Source organism: Aptenodytes forsteri, unplaced genomic scaffold (assembly GCF_000699145.1).
Source record: "Aptenodytes forsteri isolate BGI_AS27 unplaced genomic scaffold, ASM69914v1 Scaffold307, whole genome shotgun sequence".
NCBI lineage: Eukaryota > Metazoa > Chordata > Aves > Sphenisciformes > Spheniscidae > Aptenodytes > Aptenodytes forsteri.
This window is the reverse complement of record NW_008795303.1, coordinates 1,427,820-1,442,478: the sequence shown is the minus strand read 5'-3', so window position 1 is coordinate 1,442,478 and position 14,659 is coordinate 1,427,820. Positions and strand designations below refer to the sequence as shown.

The following is a 14,659-nucleotide window of genomic DNA, read 5'->3' as shown; positions in this document are numbered from 1 at the left end:
TAAAAGTAGTAGCACAAGTATTACCAAATACAGTAATATTTATGCAGGTGTTTACTATTCAGTAAGTGGGAATAAAAAGCTTGAACGGTAACTCCCAAGTGCTGTGACAGTATTTGGGATAGCTGACACATACTATTGAAAATGTGTGTAAATGATTCTTACAATGGAAAGAAGTTCCTATTCAGGTTTTAATTCATGCTTAACTAATGTATCATTCTTGGCATTCTTCAGAAGCTCAACATTCCTAAGTTCTGGTGATAATTATTTAAAATGAAAGTTTAAATTCCAGAGAAAAGCCTAGAAATTACATTTTATTGGGGGACTTTTTTTCTCCCAGAATTGTATATTCTGCTCCAAACCAAGATACCAAGCATGTAATTTAACAGAAGCACGTGATCTTTCTAGATGTATTCCTGTTGGAGAAAAAGTTTTACTTAAGTTCTTGTATGCAAGTTACTCTGTAGCATGTTATGCTACAAAAGATTGGGCAAAGATGACTTTGTTCCATAGTAGTCTGGTGTCCAAAAATACAGATGGAAGACTAGTGGAGTCTGGAACACAGGGACATGGATTTGTGTACTGCCAGAACTTAATGAAATATTATTTTCTAGGCTCATTGATTTCTACTGAGGAAGACTTGGAACTCTCATGACTTTGCCAGTTTGCACTTTAAGTGGTATTCATTGCGTTGAAAAGGTTATTGAGAAAAACAGGAACTGTTACGGGAATCAATGACATAGATGCAGATCCCAGATGTGGAGCCACTGTGTTTCAGTCTAACTGCAGTATAGTTCTCTGGCTGCAGAGAACTTTCCTAGGAAACTAGTATGGGGAACCCCAGCTCTAGGGTTTATCGCTGGGGCTGGACACACAAATTTTTACAGATGCTTGTTAAAGCTTTGTAACAAAACTAATGAAAATCTAAGATTTCACGATCTTATAATTTTGCAGAGTTTTATCTCAAACCTGAGTTTAGAAATTCCATGTTCTGTTTTTTTGGTTTTTTTTTTTTAATTGCAGTTGGTAATTGCAGCTTTGCTTGTCTGAAGATAAAATTGCCAGTTTGCAAACCCAGTGCAAGTAAATTGAGGTCTGCAAAACTTGTCTCTAGATGTAGGATGGGACCATCCTGAAACTTGTTCGTGTTCTGAAGCTTTGTAACAATGGAGAATAGTACCATCAACCAGCATTTTACTTTAAACCTGAATTTCTAAAATATCATCTTTCTTCTGTTAATTGTCAGTTCAACAGAAAAATTATTTTATGATCATACATCTGTGAATATTATATATATATGTACATGTCTGTTCACTTATTTCTATGTGTTTTTTTTGTCTTGAAGATTCTTGGATATCCCAGTCAGCTTCCTTCCCTAGGAATCAGAAGCAACCAGGTGTGGATTCCTTGTCACCTGTAGCATCTCTTCCTAAACAGATTTTTCAGCCTTCTGCCCAGCAGCAGCCTTCTAAACAGGTTAAAGTCACATGTGCAAACTGCAAAAAGCCTTTACAAAAGGGACAGACTGCATATCAGCGAAAAGGATCAGCCCACCTTTTTTGTTCTACTACCTGCCTCTCATCATTCTCACACAAACCCACTCCAAAGAAACTTTGTGTTATGTGCAGAAAGTAAGGGATTTTTTTATTTTGTTTCATATTAGCAGCTAAATCCATTAATACTTGAGATTCTCATGCATGTATGAGAATTGCCTCATTAATGATATAAAATCTGACTATACAAGTACTTTATATAGTGTCACTTTAATGTTGTTTGGAAATGTTGAATTCACTGTGTCCGCTATAAAAAGTCTACTAGCTTTTGAATTCGGAGTATGGCAGATTGTTTCTATGAAAGCCAATACACTAAAAATTACTGTTGGTTTCTTTTTAAGGACAAGGTGTCCAAGTTATAATATATCCTGTGACAAGATACATTCTTTATATCTGAATCCTTTATGAAAAAAAAAAAGTGGACCTTGTGTTGTATAGAAAGCATGCATTTTGATAGATGAAGATACAAAATCAAGAGGCTTTAAAAGGAGGAGAAACTGATACTTGCAAGAAGCTGGAAAAAATTGGGGAGCTCTTCCACTGTTGGCAGTGTGGGGAGAGGAGAAGCCTTAGGCTTTCCCCATAGTTAGGGGCAACTATGGCAACTTTTGAAGCTGAAGATACCTTAAGTGGGCAGTACAGAGGGAGTGACAAGCATACCTAGAAGTGGCTTATTCTAAATTATCGGTTAGGTTTGACTTGTAATTTTTCATTATTTCCCAAACTTAAAATTGCCAGAGAAGTCTTCCATAATTGTACTATTGTAGTGTTAGGTGTACAAAACAGCTGTACTATCATTTTCTTTCAGTGTACTGATTACTGAGATACTTGCACTTTTTTCATATTTTTTCAGTAAAATCTCAATACAGTACACCCTGCAGTGACACTGGTTAAATGATGAATTCTTGCTGAACTAAAGAAGGCTTGCAGTAAAGACTGCCTTCGTTAATGAATGCTTTGGAGAGGGTGGTCTTTGCTCCATTGCAGATTTAAACTAGTGAAAAAGTTTTACTTCAGTATGCAGTGTGGTGGATTAATGGCTTGTATTCAGACGTAAGCTACTGATCTGAGTATGTCTTTTTTTTTTTCTTTTTCCTTGAGACTCAGTAAAAATAAACTATAGGAAGTATTGCTATCCTGTGTATTCATATCTTGGTACACTGAAAACCTAGCAGATCTAAGATATTTTAGCTTTTTTTAAATACATGTAAAAACTCAAATTCTCTCAATCCTTGCCTCTACAGAGGTAGTTAAAAGAGCACTCTGTACTCTTTCTGTTGGCTTGTACATGTTTATACACTATTTTTTTTAGAAGTAATCTGGTGACTACTATATTCAGCTAGCTGTATTATACATAAAGATGACTAGTCTAATCTTCTTGTCTGACTGAAATCTTGAAAATTCATGGCTAAATCTGTGCTCTCTTGCAACTTTAGAGATACTTATCTGTGTATTGTAAGAGGTTACGTGTAAAACTGCCCTAAATGCAAAGGCTTTATTTTTGAATGATGAGGAAAATACCTCATTTCTAGCTTTTGGGGTTACATAAAATAGTTTGTTTAGTGTATTTGATTTCTAGAGAACCTCTGTAAAGTCACCTTTGACAATTTTTGAGGTGATGTTGATCTTCTCTCTTCCGCTAGTATGCAGTTGCTTACTCAATCACAGTTAAACAGAAGGCAGTATATGCATGAAATTGTTCCTTTGCAGCATGGCTTCATTGTGAAGCCCAATCTTATCCAGCTGTTTTTTGCTTTATTGCCAATTTTTTGCTATCTGGTGGTAGCAAACCAGGTACTCTTTGCTCTGTACTTCCTTCTGTGTTCTTTTCCTACTAAAGCAGGCATAACATTGTCAGATTGCAGTTCAGTGAAAGGATAAGGGAACTCGAGGAAAATCCAGGAGATCTTGAATGTAGGTTGGATAGATGATGATAATAGTTGATATGTCATAGGTCAGACTTTCAGAGGTAATGCTCAGATTTATCTTCAAATATCTAGATTACTTTAAGTGGAAAAAGTGAAGCCTACAATAACTTTTTAAAAAAATTGTATAACCCCATCTGAAAAGTCAGAATTTTTAAGTATTGTAAACCACTTTTCTAGCACTCTTCTGAACCTTTGTAACTACATAAACAGCATAGGAATTATAAGAAGGAAAGTGTAGGAAATGTCTCGCATTCTCCTTAGTGTTTATAATTTTTATTGACTTGTGTTACTCTTTTTGACTTCACACTTTTGTCCTTTGATACAAGTTAATATGTGCTTTGATACAAGTTAATAGTGTTTATAAGTCCTGGTGGAAACCAGCCAGAAACTGTAAGCTCCTCTGGGCAGGAGCTCTGGCTTTGTTTGCAGAGCAGAAGTGATAACACTCCCCAGCACAAATCCTTACTATCTTGCCAAAGGGCAAGCCAAAATCTGCTGATTTTCCTTTGATGGAAGAAGGCAGGCTTGCAAGTGTTACTATCCAGGGGCGGTAAAAGTTTTATTTTCAAGGGAGTCTGGAAAAATGCTGTATACTTCCCTAGACAATGTTTTCCTCTCATCCTGGTTTAAGGGCTCCTAGGTATGAGTGTCTGGGGCATGTCTTTTCCAACTGGTGATCCATTGTGATGTCAATAGAGATCCAGATGTGCCCAGTCAATTTTTTATTTTCTGCCCAATAGCATTTCCTGTATGTCAATAATAGTTTTTTTTTTACTTAGAGGGCAAAAGGGGAGGTTTTTATTTCTTCTCTTTACTGCTTCTAATTTATGGTATGTGATAGTTTGGGATTAAGAGTTGAAACTACTTCAGAAATTACCTTAGAAGTTTGGGAGACCTGATTACAAAGGTGCACTGACAAGCATGGTGTTAGCAACTTTGCTAAATTTGCAGCGTGTGTAGCACACAATTGAAGATCAAGGAAGTCTAGAATTAACTTCAGTGAAAAATATTGTAAGTCAGTTTGGTTAGAAGAAGTTTTTTTCTATTTCAAATGAATTTTGTTGATGGTTGCTTGTCTGGTTTAACGCATTAAATTGGTGCTGTTTCATGGGCAACTGCATGAACTGTTCAGGTGCTTTGGAACTTCAATGATGGAATTAACTTTTTTAAAAATTTTAAATTACAAAACTTCTAGGCAAGCTTGTGGTAGAGTTTTAAGCTTTTTGGTTATATTTATGAGAAAACCTTCTCTCTTCCCCTCATCCTATCCTGAGATTAATACTGGAAATTGAGTTATATACAAATAAAGACCATTTCTTTCCTTTTACTATGAATCTGAATTTTTCATATGAAACTTAAATACAGCTTTTTTGTAAAAGTTGCAAAAGGGCTAGTTTATTTGCTGTGTTAATTTTTTGTATAAAATTGAGTTTGCCATAGCTGGTACCTAATGGTGCATTAACATCACTTGGTTCTAGAATAATGTAATGGGGGAAAAAATCAATCCATTCCAAAAAAAAAAAAAAAGGTTTTTACACAGGAAATACATTGTGCTTGCAGTAGTTGTAAAAATATTATTAAACTTAGTGTTTGACATGTGACTAACAACTGTACACCCACAAAACTGGTTTGAAATGTAAGCATTAAAAGGAAGGATGAATCTTATAAGATGTAAAGTGTTCCTGTTTAAATACATATATGTATTTATACACAAGCACACTAGAGGGCTTTTTTGTCTTTCAGAGATATAACAACAATGAAAGGTACCATTGTTGCTCAAGTTGATTCAAGTGAGTCTTTCCAGGAGTTTTGCAGTACATCATGTTTATCCTTCTATGAAGATAAACAGAATCCCTCAAAAGGAGTTTTGAATAAATCAAGATGCACTATCTGTGGTAAACTAACTGAGGTCTGGTTGACTTTTTTTTCTCTTACCTTTCTCAGTAATGAAAGTATTAATAACTTATATTCTGAAATACGAGAACTTAAAATAAGGAAATTTAAAATATGATTCAGTATTTTCATATGCAGTGATATATTAAGATACACAGGCTTAATATTCATGAAGAGCAACTGAAGAAAGAATTCAAAGAGGTTAATATTTGATTTTTGTTTCAGAAACTTGAAGTGCCTTTTGCTGATATGTTGTAGCTACTGTCAACAATTTTATTAGGCATAGTATCTTGTAATTATAACCCAGATCTCCCACGTAGAAGAATTGCTGTTGAAAAAAGTCAAGACTTACTGTATTATTTACTTTATTTTTACTGTATTTTTTACTTTATTTTTACTGTATATTTTGAAAGATTATGCAAATTTTTTTAGAGATATGTAGAATAAACATAACTTTAAATTCTTATTAATGTATTAATTTACTCTTGATGCCATTACTGGGCCCACCATAGTTCAGGCTGCAACTTCACACAGCATATGTGTCTGGCCAGTCTTTATATGCCATGTTGTTAGCCTGCAAACTGAGTATTATATAAAATTTCATAAATTGACCTTCTGCTCTAATATGCAATTATTACATCCTTCCCTGTGATCTTTGCTTCTAGGCTACAAGAACAAATGGATCCAAGACTTTTTCTAGAACTTTGGAGACAACAGAAACACCAATTTCTGTTTCTATATTCCATGGTCAATTCAAGCATCTCTGTTCTTAAATAGTGAGCTAGTATAATCTGGTTTTAGTTATTGTACTTGAATGTAAGACTTTTGGCTTGTCTAGTAGTTTCAGGCAACTTTATGCTTGTGTGGTGATAGAATATGTTTTTTATTTTTATTTTTTAGATTCGCCATGAAGTTAGCTTTAAAAATATGACTCATAAGCTGTGCAGTGACCATTGCTTCAATAGATACAGGATGGCAAATGGTTTAATAATGAATTGCTGTGAGCATTGCGGGGAGTATTTGCCCAGTAAAGGAGCTGGAAACAATATTCTTACTATTGATGGTCAGCAGAAAAGATTCTGTTGTCAGAACTGCGTTGGTGAATACAAGCAGGTAATTACTTCTTTACCTATAAATTAAAATTAAATAAACATTAATACTCCTTAAATTTATCCTGTTGTTCATAACATGGTTTTAATTCTCATTAGAAGTCTTAAGTAACAAAGACTTCTAAAAATGAAATTAATTCCAGTGAGGGCAGACTAGCCAGAATGGACCTTTTACTACTGGCTTTTTTTCATGTTGCTGTAATAGCAATACCTATTTGTTATTAATGAAAACAACTTTAAAATTAAACTTTCTGTCCATAATTTGTTTTCTCTCTAATGGCTGTATCACTTACGAGTATATTAATAGCAAGCCTGACCCACAAGCTTACTGGTCCTTAAGTGATCTTTTTTAGATTGAAAAGCTCGCTTGTATGCAATCGAAACATTAAAAAATGTGCAGAGCATACAGATGGGACATTGCTGTGAGAGTGCTCTAACTGATTACACATTGGCTGTGTACCTGTACTATGTCTAATCTCCTTCACTGTACAGCACAGGATTTCGAAATTTATTGTTACTTTCATCCTTCAACATGTTAAATGTTGTGCTTTTATTTTCTTTACTTGGTTTGTTTTTTATTTATTCTTAAGACTGTTAAGACAGTAATAATTGTTGTGGTTAAAAATAATCCAAATCAAGAAATCTGATGTTGATGTCTTTTACATACTGCAGAGCCAGCTTAGCCCTGAAACATTGCTAATACTGGCTGGAAGGTTTAAATGTTAATCACAGTATTTACGGTATAATAGGATAGCTCTGAAATATTAAATATTTTGGGGGAGGATGTGCAATTTTGGGAATTTTTTTCTTTGGGTTTTTTGCTTGGTACATTCTGCTCTGAGTTTGTAGGGATAGTGTTATGAAATATGAAAGTACTATTTTACTAGCAAGAAATTTCTTTATCTGCTTTTGAAGTTCACACTTGAATATGTGAGTGGCCCCAGTGCTACACATTGCTTTGGGTTCTTTCTTCATCTCTTTCCATTTTTAAGAAACCAATGATTCAAGAGAAAAGGGAGTGCAGTGCTGAATGTTTTCAAGTTCTTTAATGTTGCATCATGTATGTTTGTATTTTCTCTTTGGACATTCAGTTTTGATACTTTTGGGGATGGCTGTTCTTGTGTATATGCAATGTGCAAACAGCAAATCTGGAAAGTGCATATGTAAACAGCGTAACTGAAAACATAACATAAGCGTTATTCTTTTGTCACAGCTATACCAAAAGGGACAGGATAGGTTTCCAAGATACTAAAAACATAGTCATGCCCAGAAGCCATGGAAAGACTTGAAGAAACGTTGAATACTGTCTCTCGAAGAAACAAAAAGGCATGAGATTAACTTTGAACTTGAGACATTCCCACACAACCAGTATAACATGCACTGCACATGGAATTATGAAATGAACGTGGAATTTTGAGAGGTCGCATGATAAATCTGTACTTAACTCTCATTACAGTCTGTACTCTTATTTGTTCAGATATTTTTGTATTTTGTGTTTAGATATGTATTTGAGAATGAGAAGGATATGGGTAGCAAGTTGTATGTTCTGGTTTGATTTGGGGCAGAGGAGCAGTTTGCAGTACCTGGAATCTTCACAAGTAGCATTGAGTATTGTGCGTTATTGTGAGGATCCTTAAGAGAACCTTTAAAATTGAGACACATTGTTTTGGTGTATTCAGTTCTGACAGCAGACTTTATTTAAGCACGTTCTTAAATTTTTGTGGAAATACTTGGTACTGGGGAACTGTAATAGGCTGTGAGAAGCTTAATTCTAGTGCTCATGTGCATCTGGTTTGGAGTGGTGATGAAGTGTAATTCTTAACTGGTAGGTTTCAAATGTTCCTGGAGTTTGGGGGTTTTGGGGTATTTTTGATATTAAGAGAAATTCAAGCTATAAAATTAGGAGTGTGGTAGTGTATGTTGTTATAGGTGCCAAAGTTGCTTAGGACACAATTATTTGAGAATATTTAGTTGTCTAGCAGGGTTTATTTAGGTTTGAACTTCCATTTACATTAAGGTTTTTTGAACTGAATGTATTCAAGGAATTCTGTTTTTATAAAAGGAATTTAGACTTTGGAAAATGTCACTGACAACTCATTGGACCACAATTGGTAAATTTTAGGTTGCTTTATTCAGTCGTAACAATGTTTTCTTGGAAATTTTTTATTAGATCTTGCTTTTAAGGGAGAAGTGGTGAAGGAGAGAATATGGGAGAGTTGCTATTACATACTGAAATAAAAATGGTATCAATAATATAGGAAAAGTTGATGTATCATTTGATTGCAGCATTGTGTTGTACAACTAGTTATCATGTGTCACATAATGGTTTTAGCAAATGTTTTCTTACAAACAGTTGTAAAATACATAGGTCTTATTAGTATGAGTTTTGTATTAAGCAGTTTATATTGTAAATGTCATACACCTATCAATATGCTATACATTTGTAGTAGTAATAAATGAAAACTGATTCTTATTACTTGTACCTATCTATATACTTCATCCCTATTTTTTTGAATAAATATTACACTGATTTGAACAATTAATTTTCAGTAACTTATCATGGACATTTTTTCTTCCTGGAATGAAAAAATTAAAATTGTGGGTAACAAAAATTACTGTGGCTTTTGGAATGGCCACCTGAGTGCAAATAATCCATCAGCTACAAAGGGTTTCTTTCCTCTGCTTTAGACCATTGGTGGGAGCAAGAAACAGTGTTATTCCTGGGATGGGGAGTAGTTTTTTTCTGAAGTGCCTAAGTCACCTTTCAAGGTGATGGATGCACTTAGCTTTCTATGTACCAGTTTCGGAACCCGCTTTAAAATGGAGACACAAATACTCATGAATATTGCATCCTGTGTTCTGTTTTTCTGAGAGGTGATGGCTGTTCTTTCTTACCTAAATCTGAAGTAATTACAGAGCTTAGGTTTCTTTCATATTAAAAAAGCTATGAAAAATAAATAGATTAAAAAATTGTTAAAAAATTAAAAAAAAAAAAAAAAATGGACATAACCACAGTGAGCATTAGTTAGGCTATGTGCAGGAGCATGTTAATTTCCTGATGGCACAACAGCCGTTCATGAAGACAGCTAAGTGCATGTCAAGCTTTTTTAAAAAAGAGAAAACAACAATAAAATCCGTCCTCCAAAAAAATCACTGTGACAATTCAGATAAAATGTCAAAACAAAACCCTTATTGGAAGTGGTTATTTTTTTTTTAAACCTGAAGACGACAACTACTTCTAGATTGTAAATTCTTTATCTGTTGCACTGAGGTTCATACTCTTCACATGTAGAGGGGCAAGAGGGACTTAATGATGCTAAACGAAATGAATAAAACAAAAAACCAATGGTAGCAGAGAATGAGACATCTGACAAGGAGGTGGCTAAATTGTCTGTAATTGTGCAAATGCTGAAATATTTTATTTGAGTAGGCATTTCATATAATTAAAATGAGAACTTAACCATTTAAAAAATACTTTTAGTGATTCATTTAAAAATTAGTATCTATGCAACAAATTGAAACAGACCCCAAATATACCTGCCATGAAGACATATTAACCAAAAGCACATACATGTGTTGTTTCAATGTTTCTGGTACTATTACATATTTTCTGTCTCTACTTAGTCAACTTCCTTTTCAAGGCAGTTGCAGTGTTGTTTGTGTCCTGGTTTGCTGGATTTGGGTACAGCTTGACAACCTTGTTCTAAGGAACAAGTGAATTCTGTGACTTGGCTTGTGCAACCAACCATACCTTTTAATTTTTAGCTGTTCAACTAAGATAAAGTGGAGTCTGTGTCTACTTTTAAAAATACAGTCTTTAACTGCTTTGCTTAGTGGCCTGATCAATCCACAGTGCTCTTGATTCTGCCGTGAAAGCATTTAATGCTTTACTCTAGTTCAAAATGTTCCTTTACTTTTTTTTTTTGCTTTGTTTCCTTAGCTAAAATCCTTCTTGTTAGAATATGACCTGGAATTCACTTGCTTTGGGTGCTTCTTAAAAGTTACGGTCTTCATGTGCTGTCAGAAAAGGGGGGAACGAGCTCTGGCTATTTCTTCATAGGCTTCTTAATAGCTCTGGAATGAAGTGAGTACTGGGTGAATGCAAGCCAAAGAGTATTTTCCTAGTTGGAGAGGATGCTTGCAGTATCTTTTAATCTAGTGAAAATTTTCCTTGGTATTTATACTGAATAAAAGTGCATTTGATTGACTTCCTTAATTAGATGAAGACTTATTACTGAACGTGTTTCAAGACTAACCAGGCTATGCCATCCCTTTAAGCCATTCACTTACAAGCAATAGCAAATACCCAACCTAGGCAGTTGTGCTTCCTTGTTTCGAATTCTGGTCCTTGCCAAACTGCTTTTGTGAAACTCTTAAAACTCATTTCATGTGCTTTATCTGTGTGCAGGGGTTTAGGAGCCTTCACTGTATACAATAATATGCATATCAGTTCTGCAACTTATGATTCATTGCTTATGTAGAGTTTGTATTTAGTCTCACAAAATGTATTGTTATCTACTGGTGTAAATCTCACTGAATGCTATGCTAGAATGTCTTGTCACATAGTACTTCAGTGGAAGCATCTAGGGTTTTCAACTTTGTCTTGTCCCATGCAGTGTCTGTTCTTTTTCTGTGCTTCTTTGCTGTTAAGACAGATCTTTCCTTTTTATTTCAATAGTACAATTAACTATAAAATCTGCTGCTTCCTGCTGTTGTTACTGCTTTGTAAACTCATGTTTCCAAGTGTCTGCTTCAAGAGTAAATACTGTTGACAAAACCAGTAATTGTGAGAGTTGAACAGCTCCTTTACGTTGAAGTATTAGAAATACTGACTTTTCAATTTTTTATTTAAATTTCTGGTCACTTTTAAAGAGAAGTTCTGTGGTTTCAGCCAGTTCAAACTGTGGTTTAATAGTGGAATCTCTTCCTCATATGGTAAACTACTTAATACCAAACTAAGTATTACCTGAAGTGAGAAAGAAGTAATCTCTGATAATAGTGAAGTCTGATACTATGTACACTTCTACAAAAAGCTAGATACTTTTTACCCCATCTACCATAGTTGATGGGGTAATGACAGAAATCTTCATCAACCAAGCAATATTCAATTCCCCTTCCTTCCTGCTTAGTGGTGTGGGGGTTTTTTTGAGGCCTCTTGGTATTTATACCTCCAGTTCCTTGCGCCTCTGATGCAAACCAAGTCCTTCTAGAAACTACCCGTTCTTCTACCTTTTCTTCTACCTTTTATTTACTCCTGTTTCTGGAACCATTTATTTTGCCATTTCTGCTTTAAATGTCTGTCTTCGGCTGTAGAATTTGCTGCTCTTCAATAAAAACTATATAATCGGCTTCCTTAGGCACCTGAATATCATTCATAGTAAGTGTTCAGGATGTTGTTTTGTTGATATTTTAGAAGATAAAGTGAGATAGGTACATCAGAGATGTTAAAGCAGCTTTGTAGTTTTGAAGAAAAGTACTGATGGCAGTCAAAATTGTGAGGTGTAATCTGTGTGGGAGCACAGGAAATTCTTAGGAAGAGGAAGCAAGGAGGTGATATGACTAAGTATCAGAGTTAGGATGGATATAACCACATCCGTGCATTGTTGTACCTGGAATAATTGGACAGGATTGAGGGGAAGAGGGAGAAAAGGCAAACCAAACAGCTGAAATACGAAACATTGAGTTAGTGTAAAAGTAACTTGCTTTTTGAGGCAGGGGAAGATGGGATTTTCAGCTCTGCTTTTCTTGAAGGCATGAAGGCAAGTGTCTTGAGAGCAGGAACAAAACTGGCAAAAAGAGGGAGCACTGGCAGTTGGAGATGCCAAAGGAAAGTTACGGGACAAGTTATTGATTTGGCTGTTTGCAAAGTTCAGCTGATGGAACGTAAACACAAATCACTTGGTGTTCAAGGGCCACAAAAGCAATTACTTCAGCTTTTGCTCTTAAGACTTGGGCAAATGCTTTTGAGGTGTTACTAATCTTAATCTCTTTTGTTGGAGCGGGGAATAGTTTATAGTTGTTATTCTTGGGGGAGAGATTATTTGGGTGCAGTATTTCAAAAGACTGTATAAATAATATGGTTTCTTCTTTCTTTGCTGTTACAGATTCTGCTGACATCTGGTTCTTTTCTTAGACGTGCATGTTGCTTCTGGATCCATCCGGACCATGCTTCTTTCAAATAAATCTGAAGTAGTTTAGCTGCTATTTTCTTGATTGCCTTACTAATGGATCTCTGTTATCATAGAATTCCATGTAGTGAATATCTCTGCTTTTCTACTTACAGAAAATTTCTATCTTCTTACCCCTTTACCTTTCTATTTGAACACAGGTTGACTGTGTTTCTGTCCCAGAATATTCTTTTCTGGAAGCTTTCCCGGTATTTATCTTGTTTCTAATCCGAAACTGTTACTCTGTAAAGCTACCAGAGAGAAGTTTGCCTAGATTGAGAAGTATGTACCCATCTATCTTACCACAGACCATATGAGTTTAACTGCAAAGCATTTCCTTCAACTGGAGGCAAATCTTTGGGCTGCTACATAGCATTGTAGCAATTGGCTGGTATTCTGGTGTTCTGGATCAACTGGTACTTGCATGTGAGAAGTTGTAGCAAGAATGCTCTCTTATACTGCAGGCATGTTCTTCATCCTGCTCTCTGTCCTTCTGAAGGCACGTGAAGCAGATCATGCTGCTTTTTTCAGTCAAGCATAAAAGTCTGTAGCACAGATGCCTAGATGCAAGGCACTAATAGCTTTATTGAAATACTCTTGTAGCCAGAAAGTTACAAGAACAGAGATTTTCATTAGTTTCAGTTGCAAACAGAAGTGATGCTTATTTCTGAAATACCATGAAACTACAGTATTTGTCTGATACTTATTCTGGGGCTTGATCTTTCTTCTTAGTAGGATGTATGCAAGAAGAGCTCTAGACTTCAGCTTTCATGATCCTTTCAGTAAGATGTAAAGGAAGATCGATTCCTTCTAAAATGATTGCTGATAATGGCAAGAATAAAAATTCCTCTTTTACTTCCAGGAATTTGGATTTCTGTTGCAACAAGACTTGTATTTCTGGAATATATCCCATTCATCTGTTTTGTCTTGCGTCTTGATAGCCACTTTTGTAGTTGCCAATTTGAGTTCAACGCTGTCCTAGTGGACGGAATGAAGATTTGAGATGTATATAGACCTAGTAACTCGTAAGAATTTTCAAATCGCATGAAGTGTTTTATAATACATCTTTTCTCAGTTATCTATCATGAGATACCTATCATGAAGTAGACCTGATTTCTAGGATTAAGTCTCTAATAGGGTATACAAACAAGTCATGAAAGAATGAGTACGTTTAGAATCAAATACAGTAAGAACAGAAGAATATTCACGCTTCTGCATTTACCTTAGACTTTATACTTTGGAAGAGGTCAAATATGCAATGGGATCTAGCTAAAATGAGATCTCAATGAAGAATCTAGGTGGAGTAGTGAGGGAGAGGTGTAGTCAGACTACTTTGCATCAAGCTTCCCCTCAGAGGGCACTGGGCTGTTATTCTCTAGAAATTTTGCCTCTGGATTAACTCAATTTTTTTTGTACCTAGTAATCTAATTGATACAATTTTCTTTACTAATTTGATAAGTGTTTTTGCTTAAAATTCTCCTTAAAATAGTAGTCCTTAAACTTGCATATATTTTATAGAACACTGTAGATTTGAATTTGCCAGAAGTGGTGCATGGAAGGAAAATGCGTGATACTTCCTGTTGCGGTTTGGTTCTGAGTTAATTCCATCTTTGAAGGAAACTTGAAACTGAAACTAGTTTGAATCTGCAGGTTTTTTGTCTATAATCACTTTTATCTACCATTGAAGTATCATGGGGAGTGCAAGATTAAGCCAGTACTTCATCTGGAATGGAAGATAACTGCCAAGAAAGCAGCTTTGGAGAGAAAGACTTGGGTGTGCTGTTGGACAACAAGTTGAACAGGAGTTAGCAGTGTGCCCTTGCAGCAAAGATGGCCAACTGTATCCTGGGTTGTATCACAGAATGCTTGAGGTTGGAAGGGACCTTTGAAGGTCATCTTGTCCATGCCCCTGCTCAAGCAGGGTCACCTGGAGGTGGTCATCCAGGACCGTGTCCATTTGAGTTTTGAATATCTCCGCGGATGGGGACTCCACAGCCTCTCTGGGCAACCTA

At 35.5% G+C, this 14,659-nt stretch overlaps 1 protein-coding gene across 1 annotated transcript in view; it reads left to right on the top strand.

Moving 5' to 3' along the window:
- Positions 1-14,659, top strand: part of ZMYM2 (zinc finger MYM-type containing 2) — a 97,411-nt gene that overhangs the window by 30,505 nt on the left and 52,247 nt on the right. The window contains exons 5-7 of the mRNA XM_009279369.2: positions 1,343-1,628; positions 5,222-5,387; positions 6,272-6,484. Of these exons, the coding sequence (XP_009277644.1) occupies positions 1,343-1,628; positions 5,222-5,387; positions 6,272-6,484 (665 nt within the window). The remainder of the gene's footprint in view (positions 1-1,342; positions 1,629-5,221; positions 5,388-6,271; positions 6,485-14,659) is intronic.